Here is a 12,069-nt window from a genome sequence, read left to right as displayed (position 1 = left end):
GAGTGGAGGCAATAAATGGGATATCTATAATAGGATGAAGACCAAGAGAAGATGGATGACATAGATCGGTATGGTTGCTGATGTCTTGTTAATATCAGATAGTCTATTTGGAACAAGATGTAAGTAGAGATAGAGGGACTAGAAATGAGTGAATCACCAACTTGTCATGCCATTCCTTCTGTTGCTGTTCCAACACATTCATTTCATGGCCAAGTGTATGTCGCAAAACACTTGCTAGCTAACAAAATCCTCTTGAAATGGTGTCACTGTTGAAACAACATATATAGCAGCAGTTGTCCCAAAGATAACGTCAAGAAGAATGACTTTATGATCTGTATCAGTGATTTGGTTAGATATTGAACTGGACAGGGAAATGATCTTATTTTGTCTTTGAATAGTACAAAGCATTTTCTAAGCTAATCACATAACCCTATGACGTGGCTGTTCTGCTTTCTTCCTCAGTGGCAGTGACGATGAAGACGTGACCCCTTTATCAGCCAAGTTTGCTGATATATACCCACTTAACAGTTACGATGATGCAGAAGTGGTAGCCAACATGAATGGAATCCATGGAGAGCTCAATGGTGGCGGTGAAAATATGGCATTAAAAGATGAGGTATGTGAATGTAATGGTTGTGAGGTCGAGGGTAGGTCTGACTCTGTAGCATGAATGAGCCTTGTGGGACTTTTTTTTCTTTTTGTCTCTGGCTCTGTGGTTGAATTCTGGCTGCTTGACTTATGCAGCTCTTTACTCGACATTAACTTTCTGCAGAATTTAGTTCTCCTCCACAGAGGATTCCACAGTCCTCTGCTTACTTGCAAAGAAAGTGGAGTTTGTTCTGCATTTCAGAGTGACTTTTTACTTTAAAATGGCCTACTTATTAATTTGATCTATTTTCTTACTTCCATTTTTATTAGAACCAATTGGTCAATATGAAGATTATTTGTGTTTCTCAAGATTTGCAGCATCTCTTCAATCTCTTGTTTTTTTTTCCAGATAGTTGCTTCCTTATTTTTATCTTGGTTTATAAACCAGGAACAATCCATATCTCGAACTTTTAACCTCGAACTTCAGGTTTAAAAAAAAATTATATATGTAATTCTTTCCAGGATTTGAGGGCACGAAAATAGATGTGTTTTTATTGCGGTGCTGTTCAATTCCAATACTTGCCTGTGAGGGTATTTCCAGTTGGGCAGTGTTTGTATTGTCATTTACCTGCTCTGCTGAATATGCATTGACAGAACCCACGAAATAAACTGCAGGGTATCTCCATTAGATGAGTGTTTATATGGATTGACAGAAGGAGGTAATGCTCTTGTGATACAATTGTTGGTATTGGAATAAGAAAGTCAATATTAAAAAACAACCAGTTGGCTTAAAAACCAAAATGAAAGAACAAAATACCCCAGAAGTTTGTAGGAGCTGTGCTCTGGCTTAAATGTCAGTGAACAGGCAGTAATTTCTTCCCCTAACTCTGAAAACGTGTCCATGTTGTCTCTGTTCCTCCAACACCAGCATATCTCATTGAGCACCACGCTTAGCCAATACATGAGTGCATCCAGCAACTTGAAGCACAAGGAATGGCTATGGTTCATCCACATTCAGAGCAGAGAGCAAATGAAGAGGTACAAAAACTCTTCTAAAGAGTGCACTCCAGTGTGGTAGCATAACGGACACTGTCAGGAGTGGCAGAATCCTCGCTGCCCATTTCACAAGGTAGCTGTAGCTGCCTGTTCTGCAGAGCATGGAATCTAGGGCAATAGTCCATCACTCTATAGGAGGCTTGGTTTTACTCATAATACCAGCATTTTCAATGGGGAGTCAAGATGAAATCCCCATGCTAGTTGCTGCAAGCACTGTTGGGCTCTACATACCTGTCTAATGCAGCCTGAATTCCAAAAGGCGAACTGACTGGTTGCTTTCTTTGACACAGGTGGGCATTTTGTTTCAAGTGGCTATGTTTTTCCTTCCCAATCACTGCAAGTTAAGCACCAGCATATCTAGCTGTTGGCAGAGTCTAGGTCTTTTGTTTTCTTCTCAGAGTTCGGAATGTGCCACCATTTTTTTTTGCCATTTATCTCTTTGCTGTTTGTGGGAATTCTTATATATTTTTAATGAAATTTATTTTAATATAATTCTTTATGCTTGTACAATTCTTTATTCTTATAATAGTCGAATACTTTGTATAATTGTAATTGTTGAATGTTTTTATAAATATGCTTATACAATTCTTTATTCTTATAATAGTTGAATATTTTTATATAATTGTAATTGTTGAATGTTGTTTTTTGTTACATTTCACGCCAACATACCATAGCAAATTCCTAATACATGTCAATGTTTATGGCGAATAAAGTTGATGCTTGAACTTGTTGCAAAATGGCTGTCACATTTACTTCACTGGAACAGTGACTGCTCTTCAAAGCTACTCATTTATGCTGAAGAACTTTGAGATGATGTGAGGAACGTATAGTGATATGCAAAGGTATGTCCATTTGACTTGGCTTTAATGATCATTTTGCTTTTTTTCCTGTTTTGCATTCTAGTCTCCCCAGGTAAGCAGCACCAGCAGTAGCTCATCGGAAGTTGATGACGAAGATGGTGATGATGGAGAGAGCAGCAGTGAACCCCCTGTGTCGCACACGGAAGAGATGCCTGGAAAGAGGGCAGCTAGAAAGGAAGAAGTGAGGGACAGCCCACCCCCGTCATATCCCAGTCAGCAGGTGCTCTTGGAATCTAAAAGCTCTTAGGAATGCAGAAGTAAAACACAACTCATTTGACTTTTAAGACTTTAAGATATCAGTGGACTGAATGGCCTAATTCTGCTCCTTTGTCTTGTGGTCTGTACAAGACAGCAGTTATGGCTGCTTTTTTAATCATTCTTCCACTTTTTCCCTGTAATCCTTAACTCTCTCACCAATCAACAACATACTGAATAACATTGTTGGGAAATTAAGTATTTTTGACGTAGTGTGAGCGGGCAATGAGAAATAAATATCCTGCATTGAGAATCATGGAGTCATACTGTATAGGGCCTATACTATAGGCAAAGGCAGGTGGGACTCATCAGCCATGGTTGGCAGGTCATCTATGAGAAGGAAAACTCTGATCTCAAACCTCTGCTGCCTTGCAGCTATGCCCACTCATGGGTAAGGCTTCAGGCGAAAACCTCTGAGGGAAAACTCCAGAGCTGGAGTCTGCAAGGCAGTCCTACATTGAGTTCAACACTGACTGACAACTCTTGTGATGTTACTGGTAGCAAACTGGATGGGTCTTTTTGAGTTCATCAGATGCACCTTTTGAGTTCATCGGATGCACGGAGGGGGAGCTTGCTACATGGGCAATAGCTTGTGCTCCATATCATATTGCTCAGGCTTGTGCATCTAGACAGCTAGGATGCAATATCCATGGTCAACTCTGACCGATGGAGGCTTGACACTATCGGCAAAGAGAGATGATGAAAATCCTGCATTCAGAGTCATGCAGTATAAAAGCTCTCTTGGTTTCAAAACTTTTGCCCTCAAAAAGTACTTTAAATAGAAGGTAGAAATGAAGTCAACACACACAAAAAATGCTGGACAAACTCAGCAGGCCAGGGAGCACATGTGGAAAAAAGTACAGTTGACATTTCGGGCCGAAACCCTTTGGCAGTCCCGTTGAAAGGTCTCAGCCTGAAACATCAATTGTACTTCTTTCCATACATGCTGCCTGGCCTACTGAGTTCCTCCAGCATTTTGTGTGTGTTGCTTGGATTTCCAGCATCTGCAGATTTTCTCTTGTTTGTGATAGAAATGAAAGCATTAAGAACATCAGGATGTATCTTTACTTCTTATGCAACTCGTGTTCACCAGAATTAGTTGATATGAATGCAATAAGGGAGAAATCATTCAAATTTAAGGGAGAAAGGATTAACAGATAGAATGAGACAGAATAGGGGAGTTTTATTTGGAACGTAATTGTTGCGTTGACCTGCAGGACTGAATCGATCTGACTTTTGAACTGTAAAATATTGTGATTACTTGTGTTATCTGCACATAGGTGAGAATGAACATCAGGAATTCAACTGCTCCATCATTCAGTAAAATTCCTCTCTCACCCACCCCTTCGACGCCCTTTCCCTTCTCCCTCCTCTGCTCCAATCTCTGGCTGCTCCTATTTTTTGTGGTCCTACCAGACGATCACCCACCTCATTGTGTGGTCCATGGTTCTTCTTAAAGATGTTTCTGCCACTAATGATACTTACACTTTTCTAATAGGCTGACCAGGTTCAGAACGTTTGTGAATGCCATGTCTGCAAGCAAGAAGCCTCTGGGCTGAACACGTCCGCTCTTGCACCCGGGCGCTTACCGAGTGGCCATCAGTTTTTACCCACAGAGAAGCCTTCACATCCTGCTCTTCACCTCTACCCTCACATACATGGACATTTACCGCTGCACACCATCCCTCATCTGCCACGGCCTCTCCTCCATCCTACTCTGTATGCAACCACTCCTCCATTCACGCACGCCAAGGTAAGGCTGTGGAAAAGCGAGAACATGTTTTCTCATTGTTTTGCTTATTAAACAAATGGTTTTCTGCATGATTTTATATATATATTTAATCTTGCTGTCCAGAATCAGGTTTATTATCACTGACATGTTGTGAAATATTTTGCTTTGTGGCAGCAGTGCAGTGCAATACATAAAATTATAATAATTGTGTACCCTCGCATACATACACACACACATACACGCATATACATGCACACGATATATGTCGTTGGTGAGATATAAGCAGAAGGACAATTCAGAACTGTTTTGCTCACCATGGTTTCAAGCTTTCAGGCTTGGAGATGCCAGAAGCGGCAATGAAACAATTTCACTACTTCAACAATTTAGGAATTAAGATGAAATTTGAAGGCATTGGCAATCATCTTGAATGTTACAATAAAAATAAAGATTTGGAGTAAGCAATAGCCTAAAACATTGTATGAAGGCAGTCCATTATCTGTACTAGGTGCGCTGATTTTGTTCGTTTTCATACCTGGTCTGCGCATGGCATGACCATGATGTCAGCTCTGCCACAAGCAGTAGTGATTGTAACAACTAACTTTGTTTTGCAGACTCTTCAGTCAGCCCCACCTCCCAATCACACGAGCAAACATCAGGTTTTCAGTGCATCCCTCCAGGACCACATCTATCAGAGCTGTTTCGGCAGTACTGACTGGAACAACCCACTCCTCACGTCCCATAAATTGGCAAGTCTTTGGGGATCAGAACTAATAAATGGGGAAAAGCCATGGAATCCTGCTGCTTTCCTCCCAGAAACATTATCTGGTAAGGAGATACGCTGTTCAATTAATAGCCCATTCAACATATACCTGCTTCTAGATTGGATGTTGCCTTTCTGTGTAACTATAGAGCACATTTTTATCATTTGATTTCATGACACTAGATACTTATTTTGCAGTAATATTTTAATGATGAATGTTATAATCAGGAACTAGATTTTTTAGAGTCAGCGAGTCATTCCCTGGACCGACAGAATAAGATCTCCCTCTCTTCCCTCTTCCTTTCTTCCTCACCCCTGGCTTGTCCTCTTCTCACATGAATCCACCTACACCTCTGTCCATACCTGTAGCTCAAAGTCAACACCTCACTGGAAGAAGGGTGTTAGGGACTTGGAATACTAACAGCTGTGGGAGTCTTGGAGTTGGAGCTAATGTTCAGAAGATTTTCTCAGTGTCTGCCTCTGCTTTTCTCGGCCTGGGCAGCGCTTGGTATCAACCAAAATTCAGAAATGGAAGGTATTTCAGTATGCCGTGGTAAAATCGACAGGGTGGAAAGGATTGGTCTTGTCATTTATTATTCCTTTTCCATGATAGGAGGCCACGATTTTCCCTCAGTGACCTCCAACCCATTTTTAACTCCATTATCTTCTCCACCTCAACTGTACAACAAACATGTTTCCCCAAATCCAAAACTCAAGAAAATCTGCAGATACTGGAAATCCAGAGTACTGCACGAAATGCTGGAGAAACTCAGCAGCCAGATGTTTGCTGACGAAGGATCTCAGCCTGAATCATCAAATCTTTATTCCTCTCCATGGGTGCTGCCGGACCTGCTGAGTTCCTCCTGCATTTTGTGTGTGTTTCCCAAATTCAAGATTGGGATTATATTTTGTTGTTTGTTGTGTTTGTCTTAGTACAGAGATTGGTCTATTTGTACCTACACACCCCAGTTGTGAGGAAGCAAAAGAACCATGTTATAAAGGAGCAAAGTAAGTGGGTAGATCTCATTCTGGCCCATCAGACGGTATGGTACATTGCACTGCCAGAGTGTAGAAGAAGTCACATGAAACCATTGGGGCATGTGTGTGTTTGCTCACCACTTACACAAGTTGAAGAGGTTCACTGTACAAGGTCCTGCTACCTGTACTGATTTGGTAGACAGATGCAATGAATTAGGAGACCGTTTTGTGGAGCATCACCGCTCGATCCGCCCAACGCCTAATTACCAGGTGACAAACCATTTGAATTCCTATCCCCATTCCCATTTTAACATGTCGGTCCATGGCTGCTCTTTTGTCACAATGAGGCCAACCTCAGGGTGGAGGAGCAGCACTGTCCAGATAGCCTCCAACCTGATGTCATGAACATTGCTTTCTCCTTCCGGTAATTTTTCTCTTTGTTTTTCCCCTCCCCCTTCCCTCACCTTCTGTTCCTCACTCTGGCCTCTTGCCTCTTACCTCTTCTGCTCACCTGCCTCTGGCACTCCTCCTCCTTCCCTTTCTCCCACGGTCCACTCTCCTCTCCTTTCAGACTCCTTCTCCAGTCCTTTACCTTTCCTACCTATCACCTCCCAGATTCTTATTTATTCCCCCCCCAAACACCACCACCCATCAGCTTCACCTATCACCTTCCAGCTAGTCCTTCTTCCCTTCCCCCCCAACTTTTTATTCTAGCGTTTTCCCCCTTCCTTTCCCACCCTGAAAAGTCTTGACCCGAAATGTCAACTGCTAATTTGTTTTCATAGGTAGTTGCAGAACCTGCAAGCCCCCCCTCCCAGCATTTTGTGGGTGTTGCAATGAACTTGCATGGTACCTTTTGCACACTAATTATCACTCCCAAGTAGCCTCTTGTATCCATTTCTGACTTTCTAACTGACCTGCTTGATACTAAGTGGAAAGTATTTCTAGTATTTCAAATGTATTGAAACATCTGGAAGAATTTGTAATGTTTACAATCTATAATTGCCTTTGCTCCACAGGTGATATGTTGCGGTCACCACTCCCAGAGATTAGGCCTGAAGCAATTCCCCCCACAACCAGCACAGACACTGTTGTCACAGATACAAAGGAAAAAAAACCCGCAGCAAGGAAAAAATGTCTCTACAATCCCCCTGCTTCCATGGAAACCAACAAAGTCATCATGGCAACGTCTTCAGCCACATCCTCTGTCTCATCTACAGCCACTACTGTGCAATCTAGTTCCAATCAATTTAAGGTTTCTTCAAAAAGACCTACATCATTAGGTAAAAGCAAACACACTTTCTCCGAAGATTAACCTGAGTTCAAATCTAACATGCACATTTTAAGTGTTCAGACTCTGTTTCTGTGTGTTCAATTCAGACAAGCAAAGTGCTAAGTTTTTAATTGGTAAATCAGTTTATTATTGTCACGACTACTCCTGAATTTTTGTTTATGCCCTGCTGGAATTCTCAGCACAATAATCAGTGACCTCATACTGCTGGGGCCTTTGGATACTGGTATAGGTACCGCTTTATTGCTGTCATATACTGAGATAGTATGGAATGTTTTTCACTCTTATCTATAGAGATTATTTCATCAAATCAATACTTAAGGCCCCTTCTCTAAGAAAGGATGTGCTGACATTGGAGAGGGTCCAGAAGAGGTTCACAAGAAGGATCCTGGAAATGAAAATGTATGAAGAGCATTTGATAGTCCGAAGGCTGTCCTTGCCGCAGCTTACAAGAATAAGGGGATCTCATTGGATATTGAAAGGCCTGGATAAGGTGGACGTGGAGAGGATGGTTCCTGTAGTGGGGGTAGTCTAGGATCGGAGGGCACAGCCTCAGAATCGAGGGCTTGGAAGAGCAATACGCACCATTTAAGCAGACTCTCAGCCCAAAATGTTTTAGTGTTTATTCATCTCCACAGATGGTGTCTGACCTGCTGAGATTCTCCAGAATGGTGTGTGTGTGTTACTCTTGATTTCCAGCATCAGCAAAATCTCTGTGTTTAATATCTGGCCTGGAGGATTCTAGTTATGAGGAGAGGTGGATTCAGCAGATATATTTGGGACACTTAAGAGATTCTTGGGCATGTGGATGAAAGAAATGGCATGTTATGTCGGAGGGAAGGGTTAGATTGATCTTGGAGTAGGTTAAAAGGTCAGTACAACATTGTGTGCCGAAGGGCCTATATTGTACTGTTTCCATGTTCAATGTTCAAAGGTTCACACTGTGGCCCTGGTCTAAAGTTCAAGAAACCAGAACTCTGTAAGAATCACACAGAAAGATATCATGCTGGAGTGAGTGTGAACGGATTGTGTTACCTCCAATGGAACAGAATGGTCAAAGCATGGAAGGAGGCAACTCAGTTTAAAATTGATTTATTATTGTCACATGTAGCAAGGTAGGGTGAAAAACTATTCTGCATGCCATCCATACAGATCACACCAGTCCATCAAGGTAGTGCAAGGTAAGAGCAATAACAGAATGCAGAATAAAGTGTTACAGAGTGTGCAGGCAGACAATATGTGGGGTACATTGGTAGTGTAGCGGTTAGCACAATGCTATTACGGCTTGGGGCATCAGAGTTCGATTCAGGCGCTGTCTTTAAGGAGTCTGTATGTTCTCCTTGTGACCACGTGGGTTTCCTCTGGGTGCTTGGGTTTCTTCCCACAGTCCAAAGATTAGTGGGTTAATTGGTCATTATAAATTGTTTTGTGATTAGGGTTAAGTAGGTGGGTTGCTGGGCAGAGTGGCTTGTTGGGCTGGAAGGGCCTGTTCAGTACTGTATCTCTAAGTAAAATAAGGTGTAAGGTTGTAATAAAGTAGATTTTGAAGTCAAAAGTCCATCCAGTGTTTTGTTCAGTAGTCTGATAACAACAGGATAGAAGCTGTCCTTGGTACATTCTCTCAGGTTTTCATGGAGTGAGGCGAGCAGTACTAATCTTAGAAAGGCAACGTGAGATTGATAGGCTGAGAAGTCTTCCATCCCTGAATCAATCTGTTACACTGGTAGGGCAGAGGGTATGCTAACCAATCACACCCGCTCCAGCCCAGGATCTTTCTGCACACTTTAGAGGGTTCCAGAATGTGTCTGAACGAACTACATTGTTCCCTTACAAAGTGTTCACAAATGCTGGAGCATCTGTGCAAGGTCAGCATGTGACTGACTTGTTGTGTTCCTCCAGCATTTTGTCAAGGATCAACTTTATTCGCCATACACCTAGACATGTATTAGAAATTTGCTGTGGTATGTTAGCGCAAAATGCAGCAAACAGCAATCAACAATTATCCAGAATAAAATACTGTGTAAAAATTAAGTTAAAAGTACAGGTATGTAATTAAAGGAGAATGCCTAACTAATAAGTACCAGCATGTTTTTACAATGTAAACAGCATTATAAAAGTGGTTTAAATTGTTTACAATCCAGACAGTGCAAGAGGCCAGGAGAGTGCAAGATAGTTTTATCACTGCAGGTTAGAAGCTGTCCCTGAGCCAGGTAGTGTGTTCTTTCAGGCGTTCACAACATTTGTATTGATGGATATTTTGTACTCTACAGATTTGTGTTAAGAATCCTCCCCACTCTACAAAAACATACCTGACACTGCAATCACCCAATGAAAACTCGCATACAGTAAAATCGAGATTCAGGGGTACCACGGCAGCATAGTGGTTAGCACGACATTATTACGGTTTGGGGCATTGGAGTTAGGAACTCAATCCTGACGTCACCAGTTATAAGAGTTTGTACGTTCCTCTCAATAAACATCTGGTTTCCTCCCACAGTCCAAAGACCAATTGGTCAACGTAAATTGTCCTGCGGTTACTCAAGGGTTGAATAAATGGGTTGCTGGCTATTAAGCCTCGTTGGTGTGGAAGGGCCTGTTCTGCCCTGTAACTCTAAATGAATCAATATTATTCTGGTCAACTTTTAAACTTTTCGTTGAGGAAGCATCTCTGTTTTTAAGTAATTGGAACAATATTTTTGTTTCTCCAGTTGGTGGGCTTCTATTTTTTTCTGCATTATGTTTGGGCGACCTTCAGCACTGGTATTTGGACTGGCAAAGCTCTTGTAAAGTTACCCAGTTGTGGAAAGCAGAACTGATAATTGTAATGTTAAAAGGTCACCAGTTCCCATCTACTCCAGTGGGTCTGCTCTACTATTCATTGGTTGAGATTAAGGTCCATCACTGTCTTGTTTCTCATCCCCTGATCCTTGTACCATGTATGCCCTACAATCATGAAGGCTTCAGGTTCCTTTGAGAGCATTGTGTTGAGACGGAAGGATTCCAAATTTTCTCGTCCTCATATTTGGAATAAATTGTTCAAGCCATCATTCCTGAATGGCCTTGCACTCATCTTGATACTTGATTTCATCAGCTCCTATCGGAGCATATGATTTCTTGGTATCTACTATAATTTTAATCTTTTAAATACAGTAACACAGTCTGTAACTGAAGTTTCTGGAAGTTGCAAGCCAGGAACAGCCACCTGCAAAATAGAATTGAGTTGCGGTTTGCTAGGTTTGTTCTGCCATTTTATTGTATCTCAGTTTCTGCACATAAAGACTTCCATTGATCTGAAGCTCCAAGTGTCCATGTTCTGCACTCATCACCATGTTGTTAACTTTGAAGTTGTTGATTTCCTTTTTTCCTTTGCTTTTGGTGCAGGTGAGGTGTTCCATAATTTAGGTAAAGAAGACCACAGACATCCCACTCCAGTCGCACCTAGGAACAGCCCCACAGGTTTAACATCTCTTCCATCTCTCACCCCCACGCCGCTGTCCCCTGCCTCCACACCTCACATGCCTAACCTTGTGACTTCACCTTTTCCAAAGACAGCTTCAACCGCCCCAGGTTTTATCGACCCCCATTCTGGGCTCTGTCCAACCTCAACTGCACCCCCTGCAGCTACTGCAGAAAGTTCAGTGAGTGCGTCAGCCAGTGTCTGCAGGTTAGTATGTGAACTGTACAAAGTTTCATTAAAATGTTTCATGTATAAAGTGAGTTTGGAACAAAATGAACCACTTTTCATAAATGTTGGTGTATGAACAGTGATGCCTGTAGCCATATAAAAATAGTTAATTTTTATCTGACTTCATTTTAATTTTCTTTTTGTTTACACAAAAATAGGTAATCACTGAGCCCACATTAAAATAAAATATAGTGCACCAACCATCTGAGTGCATCAGTTGATGCTACCGTGAAGTGTTGAAGAAATGCTGTATTGCTGATCCTAGCACATCCCTTTTACTAGTGACCTGATCCCTCAGATTTACAAGAATCATGAGAATTAAAACTCAGACTCACTGTGATAGCAGTTGTCACTATTGGATTTGTTAGTTAATTGTTGTGCTCCCTTTGTTGGGATTTTAATTTGAGATCATTGCTTTGATTGAGGTAAATGTTAACAACCTCCTGACTCCTCTTGAAGGATTTTCTTGTGTTGTCCCTTCTTCATCCAACTACCGTCCATTATTAGATCCTATTCTACCTAAATCGGTTGTCTGATTTGCCTGCATGATTCTTTGTGGATTAACCACTGAGATATGCAGAGTAACTCACTGCTGTATAAGTACTAGCTAAGTGGAATTAACTTCAGCGACTGCATTTGCAGAGAAATGTCCAGGTACTTTGCAGGGCTGGGAGAAAAGTCTGTCCTAAGCAATAACTGTGGAAAGGATTAAGTCAACAATTGGAAAAGATTCAGGAGAGGAAGAGTTGAAGACACATGATAAGTTATAGTAATATTGACTGCAACTTGTAAATATCTCTGCAATCATTCAGTTTGAGTATGATGTTCTCCTGAGGGGTTGCTTACTGGTGGGTCCTCAGGTGG

The 12,069-nt window shown here is 41.6% G+C and overlaps 1 protein-coding gene across 2 annotated transcripts in view; it reads left to right on the top strand.

Moving 5' to 3' along the window:
* The window catches only part of fam193a (family with sequence similarity 193 member A), a 208,792-nt gene that overhangs the window by 166,552 nt on the left and 30,171 nt on the right, over positions 1-12,069 (top strand). For both annotated transcript variants that reach the window (XM_063049561.1, XM_063049560.1), the window contains exons 12-17: positions 463-616; positions 2,548-2,724; positions 4,258-4,512; positions 5,103-5,316; positions 7,249-7,512; positions 10,902-11,184. In XM_063049561.1, coding sequence (XP_062905631.1) covers positions 463-616; positions 2,548-2,724; positions 4,258-4,512; positions 5,103-5,316; positions 7,249-7,512; positions 10,902-11,184 — 1,347 coding nt within the window. The remainder of the gene's footprint in view (positions 1-462; positions 617-2,547; positions 2,725-4,257; positions 4,513-5,102; positions 5,317-7,248; positions 7,513-10,901; positions 11,185-12,069) is intronic.

This window comes from Mobula hypostoma, chromosome 5, assembly GCF_963921235.1.
Source record: "Mobula hypostoma chromosome 5, sMobHyp1.1, whole genome shotgun sequence".
Lineage (NCBI taxonomy): Eukaryota > Metazoa > Chordata > Chondrichthyes > Myliobatiformes > Myliobatidae > Mobula > Mobula hypostoma.
The sequence above is the reverse complement of the archived record's forward strand: the minus strand, read 5'-3'. Positions and strand labels throughout refer to the sequence as shown.